The 17,841-nt window shown below is 50.4% G+C and overlaps 2 protein-coding genes across 3 annotated transcripts; one reads left to right on the plus strand and one right to left on the minus strand.

Moving 5' to 3' along the window:
* Positions 1-1,689: 1,689 nt before the first annotated feature.
* On the minus strand, positions 1,690-7,617 carry DMAC2 (distal membrane arm assembly complex 2). 2 transcript variants are annotated; one of them, XM_029213476.1, is made up of 6 exons: positions 7,595-7,617; positions 6,246-6,442; positions 4,751-4,831; positions 3,861-3,994; positions 3,589-3,751; positions 1,690-3,207 (listed from the first exon to the last, which is right to left on the minus strand). In XM_029213476.1, the coding sequence occupies exons 1-6, from the start codon at positions 7,610-7,612 to the stop codon at positions 3,027-3,029; spliced, it is 774 nt and encodes a 257-aa protein (XP_029069309.1). In that variant the 5' UTR covers positions 7,613-7,617; the 3' UTR covers positions 1,690-3,026. The 2 variants fall into 2 exon arrangements, with proteins under 2 accessions (XP_029069309.1, XP_029069310.1); XM_029213477.1 differs by lacking the exon at positions 4,751-4,831.
* A 3,631-nt stretch (positions 7,618-11,248) lies between these two features.
* On the plus strand, positions 11,249-13,289 carry ERICH4 (glutamate rich 4). Its single transcript, XM_029212910.1, has 2 exons — positions 11,249-11,422; positions 12,582-13,289. Exons 1-2 carry the CDS (start codon positions 11,249-11,251, stop codon positions 12,771-12,773), a joined length of 366 nt encoding a protein of 121 aa, XP_029068743.1. The 3' UTR covers positions 12,774-13,289.
* Positions 13,290-17,841: the final 4,552 nt, after the last annotated feature.

The following is a 17,841-nucleotide window of genomic DNA, read 5'->3' on the forward strand; positions in this document are numbered from 1 at the left end:
CTAGCTTCGCCCGGGGCGCGGAGGTGTCTCCACCGGGGGCCGAGCTGCCGCGTGCACCAGTCTGCAGATGCTCCCGTCGGGAGAAACCGCTCAGCAGCTGGAGCAGGGAAAGTCGAATGTCGAGAATGACTGAAGAGGTGCCCTCTTGTGGAACGTGGTTGGGTGGGTGTGCGGGTTGAAAGCGGAGGACCCCACCTTCCTGTCTCCCCCAGCCTTTGAATCTCCCTCTCCAGATTATGCCAGGGTGGTTCTGGCTTCTCGCCTTAGTAACCACAGGTCACTGTTGAGTCCAAATGCCGGCCAGCCAACTAAGCAAGCTGTCGGGACCACGCCAGCTGCACTGGCTAACTTCTTATACCCAGCAGCTCTAGCAAGTGCCCTCCTAGCGGTGAACTTGGCCCCATGCAGTGTAAGACCCACTCTCACTGGCCTAGCACCCTGAGAACCCACTCGTGTGCAGCTTCCCCAGGGTTGCCTCTACCTCTGTTTGCAAGTCTTGCCCTTCAGTGTAAGAGCTGTTCCCTTCTGGGTCGTAGTGAGCACCTGTCCTCTGGAGCGTGCTGAGACTTGACCCTTGGCATCTGTGGGTCTAGTGGCAGCAGGGAATGCTTGTGAGCAGGATGGCTGGTCGTCTCCTCACACTGGTAAGGGAGGCTCCCAGTAACTTGGGAGTTCGAGATCATCTTTCCTTTGGGTGCAACCAGATGACCCGATTCCAGGTTTCTGGATCCCACTGTTTACCAGTCAGTGCCCTCACTTTCGTATGAGAAACTTGTCAAGACTGGGAATTCAACTGTCATAACTCAGCAACTCGAAAACCCAAATGTTGTGTTGTATTTTCAGCAGTATCTACAAGTAAGAATTCTGGGGGGCGGTGGGGGACTGCCATGGGAGCTTTCCAATTCTGAAGGGGTGACTTGAGCTGGGCACTCCAGGCAATCTGCCTAGCCGTATCTTTAGAACTGTCATTACTGCCACAGCATCAAGTGCAGCGGCCATAGGGCCTCCCAGGGCACAAGGCTTCAGTTGGCACCTCCTCACGACCCCGGGCAATAGCGTTTTCGTGATGCGGTTGCATGCCTTAGATTTTTGGGTTTTTTAAAAAAAATTTTTATTTTATTTTATATTATAGTTGATTAACAATGTTGTGTTAGTTTCAGGTGTACAGCAAAGTGATTCATATACATGTATCTACGCTTTTTCAAATTCTTTTCCCATTTAGGTTATTACAGAATATGGAGCACAGTTCCCTGTGTTATACATTAGGTCTTTGTTGGTTATCTATTTTTTATTTTTTAAATGTTTTTGGCCACACTACGCGGCTTGTGGGGTCTTAGTTCCCCAACCAGGGATTGAACCTGCGCCCTCAGCAGCGGAAGCACGGGAGTCCTAACCACTGGACCACCAGGGAATTCCCTATCTATTGATATTTTAAATATAGCAGTGTGTACATGTCAATCTCAAACTCCCAGTCCATCCCTCCCCCGCACCCTTCCTCCCTGGTAATAACCTTAAGCTTGGTTCTCTAAGTGAGTCTGTTCCTGTTTTTTAAATTCATTTGTATCATTTTTTTTTTTTTTAGATTCTGTATATAAGTGATATCATACGATGTTTTTCTCTGTCTGACTTACTTCACTTAGTATGATAATCTCCAGGTCCATCCATGTTGCTGCAAATGGCATTATTTCATTCTTTTTAATGGCTAATATTCCATTGTATATATGTACATCTTCTTTATCCATTCATCTGTCGATGGACGTTTAGCCCATGGATTTCTAATGTCTCCTTTCCCACTGCCGAGGAGCTTAGCAATGCACTCAAGCCAAAGGCGGGATGAAACCAACCCCCAAATCCCATCTTTGTGTGTTTATCTCTGGGAACACTCCAAATGCCAGTGCTCTATCAGTTTGGATCCAGTCTGGAGAGAAGAAAAACCATACGGTAATTTGAACAGGGAAAAGTTTAATACAGAGAATTAATGACTTTCACAGCAAAGTGAAATAAGGAGGGAGATTCATTGGTAAGGTGCCTTGGAATTTACTGGAAATCCACCTTCAGGGGTGTGGTGGAGAGGCATTCACAGGGAGGTGCGTCAGTGGAGGTTCTATAGAACTGCCAGGTCAGGGGTGGTGGGTGCCGGGGAAGCTGTTGACCACCTGACGCTTCAGGAAGCAGGTACACGGGCAGTCATGTGCTGCAGGGCCGCTGAGCTGGCACTCCTGAGCGCCGCCAGAAAGCAAAGCCTTGCCTCTCTCAAGGAACGTCTCTGGAGCGCCCTCTACTGGCAAACCTTATCAGGCCACTTAGCAAAGGAAAAATATTTCAAAGGCCCAGATCAATTTTCAGAGCAAACAAGCAAGCTGAATTTGGAGCTGAGTCAGTAACTCAATAAGCGAGAACACTGTGGGACTTGGGATGCTCCCAGCATTTAGTGGGTGTGGCCCAGGGATGCTTCAGCCTGCAGTGAGCTTAAGTCGTCCCACACAGGGAAGAACCATCCCTATAAAATGCCCATAGCACCTTCTGTATCAGTCAGGTCCTGGCAGGAAACAGTAGCACACTCAAGTGAGATAATCCTCCAAGAGTCTTCTGAGAAAAGTCAAGAAGTTTCTCTGACAAAAGTCAAGAGAAGTTTCTTGACACAGAGGTGGGCGCGCTGTGGGAACACCACAAGGGAGAGTGCAACTCCCTGAGGCTACTTGAAGGCAGAAGCCCTTACCTCCCCCAGGCCTGAAGAGGCAGGAGAAGGGGGCTCCTGGAACTGGGAAGGAGAGAATGGTGTGGAAAGGGCTGCCTGACAGGCTGCCAGGAGCTGCGAGCTTCCCCCCAGGGTGCAGCCAGCCAGAGCACCCCCACGGTAGGGGACAAGCCACCTCACTCCCCTTGCCTCTGACCTGCCAGTGCCTCTGATCCTAGCCCCACCCCCCGAGGTGAGTGAACCCAACTGGAAGCTAGAAGAAGGGTGAGCTGTTAACCTCTCAGCACAGCCCGGCTGAGACCCAGCTCCACACGGACGGGGCCGAAGGCTAGGCAGGGATGGGGCTGCTGGCTGTGTCGCAGGACTGCTCCTCTGGCCCCAGCTTGAGGCTCTGGGCCCAGTCAGCCCCCAGAACCTCACAGTTGGGCAGCATCTCCTCCACCAAGATCTGAGTGAGGCCCGGGTTGGACACGGCAGGAAGGTGAGAGATGTCCAGTCTGCGGAGGTTCCTGAGGAGGCAAGGTTGGGGCGTGAGGACACGCATGAGGATGGCGTCTGTGGCAGCGGGTGTATGGGGGCGTACCCACCCCCACGTTAACCCCTAGCTTTCTAATAAAAATCTTTGTTCAACTACGTGAGACCCACCATGTTCATTACAAACGGACACCGCTGGCTCCTACTGTTCTCCAACAGTGTAAATTTCTTGGGGTCTCATTAAAACAAAAAGAAAGGCAGGCTAGGAGTCCTCCCATCCTCCTAGAGGCTCCCTGTGCCACTCATCTGTGCTGACCCACCACAAACACTCTAGGTCCACCGTGGAGGCAGGGATGTGGGAAGTGCCCAAGAGCGCCCCTCCCTGGCTGGGGACCCAGCCTGAGCTGAGGTCTCACTGGAGGTGGTGGAGGCAGGCGAGGCCCCGTTCAGAGATGCGGGGGCAGCCGGCCAGCGAGAGCTCTCGTAGCGAGTTGGCTAGCTGGTGGAGGCGGCTGAGACACCAGTCATCCACGTGGGGACAGCACTGCAGCGACAGGGACTGGAGCTCCTTCAGGGCCACTGCAGGGGCAGAGGGCAGACGGCGCTGAGGGTCCTTCTGGAGCCCACCACGAAAGGGAAAGCGCAGAGCCTTGCCCATCTCCACCCCTCCCCGCCACACCCTACTCACAGAGGTTGTCCAGGCCTTGGTAGTTGATGGCACAGCCGCTGGCGTCAACAGCTTCTATAGGTACCTCCCGGAGCTTCCAGAGCTCCCCAGAGAGACCACGCCCATTTGTCCGCATCCACTCCTTGTCCTGAAACCTGGAAGGGGAGAGAGGGAGTGTCAGTAGGGTCCCCCAGGCCACCAACCTCTTGAGAACACTCCCAGCCCCGTGATAAGAGAACATGGCACACTCACTACACACCAGGCCCTGTACTAAGGGCTTTACGTGTCTGGTCTCACTGGATCCCCTGACAACCCCATCAAAGATGGAACATCTGGCCAATTTTACATACCTGGAAGTTGAGGGTCGAAGAGATTACTGAGAACAGAGAAAAGAGCTATACGACAAGAATCCTTGTAGATGGGCAAAAGCTGAGGTGTTTTCAGACAGGTACATCATTTCTAAGGAAGGTGCTGGAGGAAGTGCTCAAACCAAGTGAAAATTTTACTTGGAACCAAGATGAGGGACAGATGAAGCCTACATGAATTGTTTTCAAAAAAGGAAAGTAAAGGGGAAAAACAAAGGGAGGAGGAGGAAGGCAAGAAAAAGGAGGGGAAAGGAGGAAGGAAAAGACGCACTAACGCCGACTGAGCCACGTGCTAAGCCAGCCTGTGACCTGTGACAAGTGTCCAGATTGCAAAATATCTTTGAATCTTTACAGCGCACCTTGTAGGTTAGACACAACTACCATCCCATTTTACAGATGTCAGGAACAAGTCCCCAGCCACACAGCCAGGAGGGGGCAGAGACCAGGACACGCACGGAAACCTGTCTGACTGACTGAAGAGCCCGGGGCTTAGAGAGCCGCTCTCCCGCCTCCCCCAACCCCATTCTGACACCTTTGCCATCATACTTGACTGCGCCTCCCTGCTTCAGGATGAAATAGGCACCTGCGACGTAGGGGCCATATTGCTCCTTGATGTAGGTGAAGGACCTGCCAGGAGAACAGTAGCCGAGGGTGAGCCTTGGGAACACCACACCCCTCGCCAGGCCCCAGTGCAGCTGAGAGGGTCAGATTCTACAGCACAGGACTGAGACTGGCAAGCAGGAAAGACTGCAAATATTTACTGAGGGCCTGTGAAGTGCTGGGCACCGGGGGACAGCGGTAATCAAAAGGCAGGTAAGTGTCCCTGCCCTTGTGAAGTTATTTCACCGGGGAAACAGGTAACCGGGAAGTAAAAACAAATTGCAGAGTGTCAATTCTGTAATGAAATTAACACCAAGGGACAGACCAGGAGTGGCTTGGGTCAGGGGTAGGGATAGAGGAGGCTAATTTAATTTGGGTGTTAAGAAATGCTGCTCGGAAGAGGTGACACTTGAGCAGAGATTTGAGTGTGGGAAGGAATGCAGAGGCCAAGGTAAGAATCTGCCAGGCTAAGGGAACAGCTAGTGCAAAGGCTCAGGGCTTGAATTACGATGGTTGAACGAATAGCAATAAGGACACCGAGCTAGCGGGGGTGAGGGGTGTCCCTGGTAGGGGTCTCAGAGCTCAGTAGGGGCCAGGTTTTCGGCCTTTAGAGTTTGGCTTTTATTCTAGTTGCGGTTGGAAACCATTTGAGGGGTTTTTTTTTAAGATTTTTTTTTTTTGATGTGGACCATTTTTAAAGTCTTTATTGTATTTGTTATAATAATGCTTCTGTTTTATGTTTTGGTCTTTTGGCCACGAGACATGAGGGATCTTAGCTCCACGACCAGGGACTGAACCTGCACCCCCTGTATTGGAAGGCAAAGTCTTAACCACTGAACTGCCACGGAAGGCCCCATTTGAGGGTTTTAAACAAAGTAGTAATGTTATCTGTTTCCCTTTCTTAAGAGTCCTCTGGCTGCTGTGTAGACTATAATAGGGGGCAAAAGGTGACCAGTTAGGAGATGACTGCAGTAATCGAACCATAAAATGAAAGGGCTCAGACCAGGCTATAAACAGCGAGGAGGTGACCGACCACCGGTCAAATTTGGGATATTCCGGTATTTTATTGATGGACTGGATGTGGAAGGAAGGGATGCAAAGAGAGGAATCAGGGATTCCTTAGAATGTGGTCTGAACAACTGGGTAAGCAATGGTGCCGTTGACTGGGATGGAGAAGGCTTGGGGGTGAGAAGACTTTTTACGGGGGAAACCAAGGGTTAGTCATGTTAGGTCTGAAGTGCCAGCTAGACCTCCAAGAAGAGATGGGCATTGGGTTGCGTCTGTGAGCCGGAGGGCTTGGGAAGTGTGTGGGCTGGAGACGAAGATGCAAGTGGGCAAGGCTGGCACTGGAAGCCCCAGGGCTGCCAGGAGTGGCAAGGGCAGGGTGGGCACTGACTGGGGAGGCCTGAACAGCAGGGTCGTGCAGGCCAGGGGTTCTCACCGATTTTTCTGGAGCACCTTCAACACCTGCTTCTGGAGCAGGTACTCCCTCACAGCCTCCACATCATAGAAGTGGTCAGCCAGGAACTGGAGCAGCGTCCTCCCCTTCCTCTGACTGCCCTCCGGGTCCACTGACCTGCTCAGGCCACGGATGCCGCTGGTACCCCTGTTCCATACTGGAGCCACCAGGCGAAGGGACTGGGGAGGAGGAGAGGGGAGGAGAGGCTGAGCCTGGAGCCTCCTGTGAGACACACAGCCAGGTCCCCCTGCTTTTGCTCCCAAATCTCCCCTCCTCAGTGCTTCCCTGCTCACTTAATTCTTCTTTTAGAACTTCCAATTCTTTCAGATCCATAAAATTTCCCCATGTTTCCCCCAAGTTCCTCCCCTTAATCAACCTTAAATTCTCTTTGATTTGGCCAAAAGGTCTTGGTTTTCCTAAATTCTCCCAATTTCCCCCTAAGCCCTCACTTTCTCTCAAAACCTCTATTATCTGAACTCTTAATGTCCCACAAATTCTCCCCTTAATTTTATCCAAATCCCACCAGACTTCCTGAATAACGCATTCCTTTCCCCCAAATATAATCTTAATTTCTCTTCAAACCACCCTTAGTTTATCTCTTAAAGCTCCCTAACTCTTCCTTCAATTTCCCCTCCAAAGTTTTCTCTTAGTCTGCCTCAATATCTTTTTGCTTTAACCAAGTTCTCCCGATAATTTTGTCCAAATCCTTACTTTCCCTTAAAATTCCTCTTAAGTTCCCAACCTCTTACTTTAAGTTTTCCTAGGCCCATTCCTTGATTTTGCCCAATTCCTTCTAAATTCTCTCCACAATATGGCAAATCCTCCCCTTAATTTCCCCTAGGTCCTTCCCTTAGAATTCCCAAATTCACCTCTTGGATCCTGCCCCCACCCCCCATCAACCCTTTGATTTTCCATCAAAATTTCTAACTCTCCCATGAGTTTCCCTCACCTTTGGTTCCGTACCCTTGCACCTCAAATCCCAGTTTCTCTGCCAATCCCTCCCAAACCCTCAACCTTTGCAGGTCCCACTCTCGCCAGCCCCTCGGCTCCAGGAGCTCGCAGTCGGATCCCTCCCTCTGATTGGCTGGGCGCGCTTTCTCGGACCGCACGCGCTGCTTCCCCATTGGTTGCCACTGGTTTCTCTCCTCTGCGGCCTGTGAGCCTCACCGATCCTTCCCGCCCCCCGACGGCTACACGTCTCCGCGCCCAGCTCGAGGCCTAGCGGGAGAGGCCCCCTGCTCCCCCTCGCTACTTGGTCCTTGGGTGCCGACAGAGGCCCTGAAAGCAGAGCGGACACTAATTGGGGGCCTCCAGAAGCTCCGTTCACTTACCGCCCCGGGGGCCGCCATCTCGCTAGGATTACGTAACCGGAAGGGGCTGGTCTTTTCTTACGTAACCCACCCGGTTCAGGGTTGGGCGTCTTCTCTTATGGCCACGCCCCCTCCATTTTTCCAGCCCTCCTCCTAAAGGAGCACACACTTATTACTCTTATCGGGTTTAGGGATCGCTTAGAGCTCCCTCTGCCATGGGCCTTAAAATGGGACTCGGCAGCCTTTCCCTAGGAGAGCGTGGGCAGTTCTTCCTGTCGGAATACCATCCTTCCCTCCGACTGCACTCTTAGTCCGCCTGAGGTTCCCTGTTCTTCTACCTCTAACTTGCTACCTCCTTAGAACAGGGAATGATGCGTTGAGAAACTGTCCGCCTCTTCTTTAAAGCAGGGTCAGGGAAGGGAAGCGTCCAGTAGATGGTGAGGTTAGACCTCAGGATAAAGGATAGAGGTGAGATCTCAAGACTAGTATTGTGATGTGTTGGCAATTTCAGTTTGGAATTCCAGGCTACATCTTAATGTGAAAATTCAATATGAAGTCTTGTGGATAGAATTACTCATTCATTCCTTCTACAAATATTTACTGAGTCCTACCACGTGGCAGGCACTGTTGCAGTAGTGAGGTTGCCATGGGACCAAGACTCTTTCTCAGGGAGTCGACATTCCAGGCAGGAAGAGGCTAGATAAGAAACACATGAATAAGCAAGATAATTTCAGACAGCGTTTGATAAGAGGCAAATAAAAACAGGCAATATAACAGGGAGTGACTGGGGCACAGGGCCATCAGCAAAGACCTCTGTGAAGTGGTGACATTTAAGTGGAGGTGAAGGATAACAAGGAAACAGCCATTCAAAGATCTGGGGGAGGGCTTCCCTGGTGGCGCAGTGGTTGAGAGTCCGCCTGCCGATTCAGGGGACACGGGTTCGTGCCCCGGTCCGGGAGGATCCCACGTACCACCAAGCAGCTGGGCCCGTGAGCCATGGACGCTGGGCCTGCGCGTCCGGAGTCTGTGCTCCGCAGCGGGAGAGGCTGCAGTAGTGAGAGGCCCGCGTACCACAAAAACAAAAACAAAAATCTGGGGGAAAAGTGTTTCAGGCAGAGAGGTACAGCCAGTGCAAAGGCCCAGAGGTGGGCCCAGCTTGCAGAGAGAGAGGTGGGAGACTGGGTCAGAGAGGTTAGCAAGAAACTGCTTTATTCCATTCGCCGGGGCATGCCACGATCTGATTTACATTTTGTAAAGATCATTTCTGCCAGGTGGAGAACAGACCTTAGAGAGCAAGGGGGGAAGAACGGAGCCAGCAAAGAGGCTACTGCAATCGTCCAGACAAGAGATGAATGGGGGGCAGCAGCAGGGACTGGGCAGTGGAAGTGCTAAGTGCTCAGATTATGAGTCTTTTTTTTTTTTTTTTTTTTTACGGTACGCGGGCCTCTCACTGACGCGGCCTCTCCCGTTGCGGAGCACAGGCTCCGAACGCGCAGGCTCAGCGGCCATGGCTTACGGACCCAGCTGCTCCGCGGCATGTGGGATCTTCACGGACCGGGGCACAAACCCATGTCCCCTGCATCGGCAGGCAGACTCTCAACCACTGCGCCACCAGGGAAGCCCCTATGAGTCTGTTTTGAAGACAGAGCCAATAGTTCGAGAAACTAAAAGGATAGCGATGCCATTTTTGGAGAGGGGGAAACTGGGAAAGTAGCAGGTATGGAAGGGTAGGTGTGGTAGGCTGAATAGTTCCCCCGCCCCCCAAATGTCCACATCCTGACTCCTGGAACTCGTGAATATGTTACATTGTATGGTAAAGGGAAGATGTGATTAAGAATCTTGAGATGGGGAGATTATCCTGGATAATCCCGACAGGCCCAATGTAATCACAAGAGTTCTATTTCTTTTTCTTTATAAATGTATTTATATTTATTTATTTATTTTTGGCTGCGTTGGGGCTTCGTTGCTGCACGCGGGCTTTCTCTAGTTGCAGCGAGCAGGGGCTACTCTTCGTTGCGGTGCACAAGCTTCTCATTGCAGTGGTTTCTCTTTGTTGAGAAGCACAGGCTCTAGGCGCGCGGGCTTCAGTAGTTGTGGCTCGCGGGTTTAGTTGCTTCGTGGCATGTAGGATCTTCCCAGACCAAGGCTCGAACCAATGTCCCCTACATTGGCAGGCGGATTCTTAACCACTGCACCACCAGGGAAGTCCCAAGGGTTCTATTTTACTTTTTTTTTTTTTTTTTTGGCCATGCTGCACAGCATGTGGGAATCTTAGTTTCCCGACCAGGGATCGAACCTGTGACCCCTGAAGTGGAAGTGCAGAGTCTTAACCAGTGGACTGCCAGGGAAGTCCCACAAGAGTCCTATTTATTTATATATTTATTTATTTTAAAATATTTATTTATTTATTTGTCTGCGCCAGGTCTTAGCTGCAGCATTCAGGATCTTTAGTTACGACGTGCGAACTCTTAGTTGCCCAACCTGGGATCGAACCCCGGGCCCTCTGCGCTGGGAGTGCAGGGTCTTAGCCACTGGACCTCCAGGGAAGTCCCAGAGTCCTATTTAGATGGAGGCAGGAAAGTCAGTAAGTAGAGGACGTGATGACAGGTGCAAGAGGTTGGAACGATGCAGGGAAGGGCGTATGAGCCAATGAATGCAGGTGGCTTCTGGAAACTGGGAAAGGCTAGGAAATGGATTCTCCCCCACAGCCTCCAGAAGGAACCCAGACCTGTGGACACACTTTAGACTTCTGACCTCTAGAACTGTAAGATAATAAGTCTGTGTGGTTTTAAGCCACTAAGTTTGTGGTCACTTGTTACAACAGCAATAGGAAACTAATACAGTGGGGTAGATCCCAGCTGAGAGCTCTGTTTTGACCACATTCACCCTGAGATGCCTGAGACGTCCAGCAGGAGATGCTGAGTAGTGGTCTGGAGGTCAGGACTGGAGTCAGAGACTTGGGAGACTTGGGAGCCATTGGCGTATAGGTGGAATTTTAACACCCCTGCAAGAGGGGTTCTAGCGGAGGGAGGCCCGCAGTGCCTCCCCACCTTCTCCATGACGGGGCCCAAGCTGCTAGTGATAATGTCTCTGGGCAAGTCTAGGGTCGGCAGAACTGGCTGCTCAGCTGTGGGCCAACAGCCTGGACACCGAGGCACCCTGGCCAAGGGATTGTTTTCTCGGAAGCCACTCCTGGCTCCTCAGGCACATTGTCTGGGAAGCCCTGGGAGGGCCCGAGTGGAGAAGACTGGCAAGGACCAAGCCAGGGAAAGCCAGAGATCAAGCGGAGAAGAGGGCTGCAGGGGAGGCTGGGGAGGAGGAGTGGGTGGGACCCAGGAGGGGGCGGGACGAGGTGAGGCCGGGCATCCACACACTGGGGAGGGGTCAGGCCTGAGAAGAGGCCGGGAGAGGTGGAGTTTGACCTCCGCCAGAGGGGCTGAGGTTGGATCCTTGTGAGCAGAGTTAAGGTTAGACTTTGATGAAAACAAAACAAAAACACACGAAGCTGCTGATTCTCAGTGGAGAATGGACTTTGGGTGGCCCGAGGGGGTGGGGCTGGCCCTCTCCTACCCGCCACTGCCCTTTACTCCCCCCACCCAGCCCCCGGCTCCCCAGGGGACTGGGTCACTCTGGACCTTGCTACTTCCTGCTCCTGGCTGCCACTGCTCAGAGACTATGGAGCTGTGGAAGCAGCTGAGGCAGGCTGGACTGGTGCCCCCAGGGCTGGGCCCACCCCCGCGGGCCCTGAGGGTGGTGCCCCCAGTGAAGAGGGTGGATCAGACCCTCATGTTCCCAGGGGCTGACACTGGAGGTGCCAGGGAGAGTCTGCTGTGGCTCTGGAAGGAGCTGGTGAGTGAGGGGTTTGGAGGGGTAAGAGATGGGGTGGGGGGAGTGGATAAATGAATAGGAATGAATGTAAGTAAAAAGGGCCAGAGACTGAAAGACAGAAAGTCAGAGACAGGAATAGAGAAATAGAGGCAGAGGCAGAGGCAGACACAGACACACCCAGAGAACGATGGACACAGACAGAGACACAGAAAGACACAAAGAGTGAGAGACAGGACTAGAGAGAGGCAGAGACAGAGAGATCCCGAAAGAGACGAGAGATGGAAAGCAGAGATTGAGAGCCGCAACGAGGACAGACTCATTAAATCTGAAAGACAGAGAGGTGGAGACAGTCCAAGGCAGGGGCAGAGAAATAGAGACAGACAGAAAGACAGGGATATGGAAGGACAGAGACAGACAGAGACAGCCAAGGAGAGACAGAGAGATGGAGACAGATCACAAGAGAGGGAGACCCAATAAGAGAGACAAAGAGACTAAGGCTCAAGACACAGAGAAAGAACGAGAGAAATGGAGACAGCGAGGGACAATGAAATGGAGAGACCAAGACAAAGGGAGACAGGGCAGAGATCAGAGACAGAAGCAGGATGGCAGAGTCCAGGGACACAGTGAGGATCCCACCTGCGGTGCTGTGGGCCAGGACTGTTAAAGAGAAAGTAATTTATGACACCTGTTAAAGATGGCAAGGCTCTAGGTATGAAGACTGCTGTGATGGGGACTTTGCAGTAGAGGAGAGAGATTGGGCTCAGCTCTGAATACAGCATGGGCAAGGGGGAATTTACGGCCAAGGAGCAGGAGAGGGGTCAGGGGGTAGAAAATTCCAAGGAGGAAACATCAGGGGTATAGGGGGGATTCTGGCTCAACCTGTCTAGCAGGATTCTTGCTGAAGGCAGGTCAGGGTGAGCCGCCATCACCTGGGGGAGGGTGGAGGGTGAGGAACCCGATCAAATAAGGAGGGGGGGGATTCTTGCTAAAACTGGATTTTACAAAGAAGTGCTGATGGGCCTAGGAAAAGGTTCAGGATCCTGAGTAAAGTTTGGTCAGGCAAAGAATCTTTTCTGGGACTTGAGCTGAGACCTGCTCCCACGCAGGTTTCATGGCAGAGGCACACTAACCCCTTGCCCTCTGGGGTGGGATGCCCATGACTCCCCCTTCCCACCCGCAGGTGAACCTCCGCCTAGTGGATGTCCAGCTGCTGGGCCAGCTATGCAGCCTGGGCTTGGAGATGGGGGCACTTCAGGAGGAACTGATCACCTTCCTGGAAGAGGAGGAGGACAGAGAGCTGGAAGGGAAGCAGGAGGGGGCCTGCGGTCCAGCCCCAGGTCACCGCCTCCCCGACTTTGAAATGACTATCTGAGGCCCTGCTGCTGTGCTTTTGGACCCATGAATAGTATGCAAATTTATGCCAAGAAGATGGGGAGATTTGCAGGTCAAATCAACCTGCAAACGTCGATTTGGCATTGGCACGTGCTCCTTGAGCAAGTGCTTTCTCTGAAAATGTCGGAGATTAGATTGAGGGGTGGGCCCCTGAGCTGCGGGCATGTTTGCAGGGGATGTGGGAGGCTTGCAGAGAAACTCTAGGTGTATTTGCAGATGTGCTGCAGGTGTGTTGCAGGGGAGGCGTGGGTCTTTGCAAATATGATGGAGATGCGTGCAGATGGCTATTAAGTGCTTGAAAAGTGGCTAGGTCTGACTGAGGTGTGCTGTACGTGTAAAATACACGCTGAATTTCCAAGTTGGGTGTGATAAAAAGAATAGACAACATTTCAATAATCGTAAAAATTAATTACATTTTGAAATGATAATATTTGAAATGATAATATTCTGGGATAAATAAAAATGTGACTAAAGCTAATTTCACCTGTTTGTAAACTCTTACTGTGGTAAAATACATATAACATAAAAGTTACCATTTTGACTATTTTTAAGTGTACAATTCAGTAGTGTGACACACGTTGTTGTGTGAATGTGTTTTCATCTTGCAAAACGGAAACTGTACCCCTTAAACAACAAGTCCCCGTTCCCCCTCCCCCAGCCCCTGGCAACCACCCTTCTACTTTGTGTCTCTATGAATTTGCCTACTCTAGGGACTTCATGTAAGTGGAATCACATAGTATTTGTCTTTTCGTGACTGGCCTATGTCACTTAGCATAATGTCCTCAGGGTTCATCCATGTTGCAGTGTGTATCAGAATTTCCTTCCTTTTTAAGCCTGAATAATATTCCATACATGTGGTATGTACAACCACATTTTGTTTGTCGATGGGCACTTGGGTTGTTTCTACCTTTTTTGGCTGTGGTGAAATACATTGCTCTGAACAAGGGTGTACAAATATCTGTCCAGGTCTCTGCTTTCAATTCTTTTGGGTATGTACCCCAGAAGTGGAATTCCTGGATTGTATGGTAAGTCTCTGTGTAATTATTTGAGGAAGTGCCATACTGTTGGCTGTACCATTTGTCATTCCCACCAACAGTGCACAAGAGTTCCAACTTTCCACCTCCTCGCCAACACGTTATTTTCTTTTTTTTTTCTTTTTCCTTTTTTCATGATAGCCATCCTAATGTCTGTGAGGTGACACCTCATTGTGTTTTTGATTTGCATTTCCCTAATGACTAATGATGTTGAGCATCTTTTCCTGTGCTTATTCATCTATTTCTTTTTACATCTTAAAATATGACTGCTAGAAAGCTTAAAGTTACATAAGTAGCTCCCACTGTATTTCTCTTGCACTGCACTATTTCAGACGTTTGAAAAAGGAATGTGGGTGTCAGCAGATGAGTGGCGAGGTTTCCTCGATATTCCCAGACGCGTTGCAATTGTGTTACAGCGCCACCTTCAGGAGACAGGCAGATAGAAGCAGGGCTGCAAATATAACTCCTGCCCAGGTCCACATTTGTAGAAAAGATGCCCAAGACAGCAGGTGGAGCGCTCCAGCCTGAGGAGAGACAGCTCTTCTGGGAAGACAGTTGGACATTCTTCATAAAACCATTACTCCCAGTGAGGAAAAATACACGCTTGCGTTTCTTCGATTCTTCAAAACAATTGTCTGGTTGGGAGTGAGGATATTCCCAGAGAAGTGAGATGCTGGCAGGTGCTGAATTCCTGTCCGTGGGGATTTCTGTCTTCAGAAAAACCTGCTTCTACTCTAGAGCCCGCGAGCCACAACTACTGAAGCCCGCGCGCCTAGAACAAGAGAAGCCACTTCAGTGAGAAGCCCGCACACTGCAACGAAGACCCAACACAGACAAAAATAAATAAATAAAATAAAAATTAAAAATACTCTGCTTCTTTTTGTGCACTGGAGTCACCCAAGACTCGAGGGGTTTGGGGGTTTGGGCTCCATCCTCAAACTGGTCCTCCTTTGCCTACCTTAGCCAGGTATGCAGCCGCTGGGAGTTCTCCTGTAGGGCGTGGTGCTGGGGAGAATGCTGGAAGTCAGACCCCAATACCCAGGGAAGGGGAAAGATAAAGCAGAGCCCCCTCTCCGACACTGGGCACTCTAGAAAGAGGCTGGGGGCAGTCCTGGTCTCTTGGCAGCTACATCGAGTCCGTGGGGGTCACCAGGGCTGGGGAGGTGGGGCTCCATGGCCACAGGGTCTGGGCCATGCTTCACAAATGCCAAGGTACTCTGCCTCTTGGGGAGAAAGAGACCGGGAGGGAGGGAGGCACAGACGGGAGACTGGAGGGGGCGACTTGGGAGGGAATGCTTACTGTTCAAGAACGGCATGGTGGGTGGCCCCTGATGTCTGGGTGGGAGTTGCTCTGGGCCATGCCCTGGGCCACAGAGGTGACATCTATGGGGGAATCACCTCAGTCAAACACTCAGGGAAGCTTGGGTGAATGTGGTCAGCTCCCCCTCCCCAGTACTGTCCTTCTCAATGCCAACTTACTGAGCTACATCCAGTAATGATCAAGTCAGCACCAAGTCTGCCCTCTGGAGCTCCCAGCCCAGCAAGGTGGGGGGACCCCTTAACACACAGAGACAGCTAAGATGATCAGGGCCGGGATGGGGGAGCACGGACTCCCCCATCTGCCAACATCTCACTTCTCTGGGAATATCCTCACTCCCAAATAGAAAGTGTTTTGAAGAAGAATTGCAAAAATGTAAGTGTACATTTTTCCTCACCGGGGAGCATGGAGCAGGAGGGGAGAGGATTCAGATAAGGCAAGAGGCCCAGCCTGAAACATCAGGAAAGTGTTCTTGGAAAAGAACCTAAGGAATAAGTAAATATGAGCCAAGCAGAGAAAGAGAATGGGAAAAGAGTAACAAGAAGGAAAATTGCACATGCAAAAGTCCTAGAAGGTCTAGTGATCTAGCTTCTTGCTACTCAAAGTGCGGTCCATGGACCAGCAGGATGAGCATTGCTGCAGCTATCTACTGCTGCATAAAAAACAACCCCCAAACTCAGTTATTTTAAGCAATGGCAGCATGTATTTTGCACATGAATCTGCAGTCTGCGGGGATAATGTATGACGGGGACTTCCGTGGTGGTCCAGTGGGTAAGACTCTGTGCTCCCAATGCAAGGGACCCTGGTTCGATCCCTGGTCGGCGAACTAGATCTCGCATGCATGCCACAATTAAGAAGTCTGCGTGCCGCAATTAAAAAAAAAAAAGATCCCACATGCCACGAGGAAGATCCCACATGCTGCAACTAAGACCTGGTGCAGCCAAAATAAATAATTAATTTTAAAAATTAATATACAAAGGGCAAGAATATACAAAGGGGAAAAGACAGTCTCTTCAGTAAATGGGAAAACTGGACAACTCATGTAAATGAATAAAATTAGGACATTTTCTAACACTATACACAAAAGTAAACTCAAAATGGATTAAAGACCTAAGTGTAAGATCTGAAGTCAAAAACACCTAGAAGAAAACATAGGCAGAACACTTTTTGATATAAATCACAGCAATAATTTTTTTTGGATTTGTCTCCTAAGGCAAAGGCAAGGATGAATGGGTAAGCAACATGTCATGTATCCATACAATTGTACATTATTCAGCCATTAAAAGGAATGAAGGACTGATACACACCACATTATGGATGAACCTTGAAAACATTATGCTACACTAAGGAAGCCAGATACAAGGCCACATATGGTATGATTTCATTTATACAAAATATCCAAAAGAGGCAACTCCATAGAGAAAGTAGCTTAGTGGCTGCCAGGGGCGGAGAGGAGGGGAGAATGAGGAATGTTGCTTAATGGGCACAAGGTTTTATTTTGAGATGATGAAAATGTTCTGGAGTTAGTTACAGTGATGGTTGTCCAACATGAATACACTATAACCACTGAATTCTATACTTTAAAAGGGTGAATTTTATCTTATTTATTTTTTTATAATTTTTTTTTTTTGACCATGCCACGTGGCATGTGGGATCTTATTTCTCTGACCAGGGATCCAACCTGCAACCCCTGCATTAGACGAGCGGAATCTTAACCACTGGACGGCCAGGGAAGTCTAAAAGGGTGAATTTTATGATGTGTGAATTATATTTCAAAAAGCTACAGTGTTGGTCAGTAGAGGACCCTGGTGGGCTAGGATGGGGCTGGACCAGGCAGGGCTGTGGGGAGGGGAGGAGAACCCCGGGGGGAGGGAGGCTCAGGAGACCGATGGGCAGGGCTGGGGTGGGGAGGAGTTTAATCCTCGGGACTGGGGGACTGGGACACAGAGGAGGGTGATTCTGGGGGGAGATCACATTTGTGGTTCTGTTGCATCTTGAATGCGTGTATGCGAGGCGTGCAAAGGCCCATCTCGTGTGTGCACTCACGTGGACATGTTAATGCCACTGCCTCTTGGCCTTTATGGCCAGGCCAACCCCTCCCCCAGGCTGTATCCCTTCTCAGAGTTCCCTCCCCCTACCTGCCCTCCACTCATCCCTCTCTCTGCCCCTCAATCTTCCTCTAGCTCTGTGCTGTCCAATATGGCATTCAACCGCTACGTGTGACTTCTGAGCACTTGAAATGTGGCTGGTGTGAACTGAGAGGTGCTGTTAAGTGTCAAATACCCGCCAGACTTCGAAGGCTTAGTATGAAACAAAGATTTGAAAGTACTCGCTATTTTTGTTGTGGATTACATGTCAAAATGAGTGTGTTTTAGATACATTGGGTTAGATAAGCTATACTATTGAAATAATTTTCACCTCTTTTTCAATATGGCTATTAAAAAATGAAAAATTACATACCTGGCTTGTACTGTATTTCTATTGGACGCACACCTGCTGTGGCACGCTGTGTCCACCAGATGGCGCCAAATACAGGCTGCCGCAGCTTCTCTAGAAACGGAAGAAACTGGGCGGAGCTGGCGTGGTACCCACCTGTGAAGCCCTTTGAAGTAGGACCTTATTAAGGACATTGAAATATGCTCTTCCCACACAGGAGGCCACTGTGAGGGGAGAACCCCCAAGATCTGATGAACAGG

Source organism: Monodon monoceros, unplaced genomic scaffold, assembly GCF_005190385.1.
Source record: "Monodon monoceros isolate NGI ecotype Baffin Bay Population unplaced genomic scaffold, NGI_Narwhal_1 Super_Scaffold_10, whole genome shotgun sequence".
In the NCBI taxonomy this organism is placed as follows: domain Eukaryota; kingdom Metazoa; phylum Chordata; class Mammalia; order Artiodactyla; family Monodontidae; genus Monodon; species Monodon monoceros.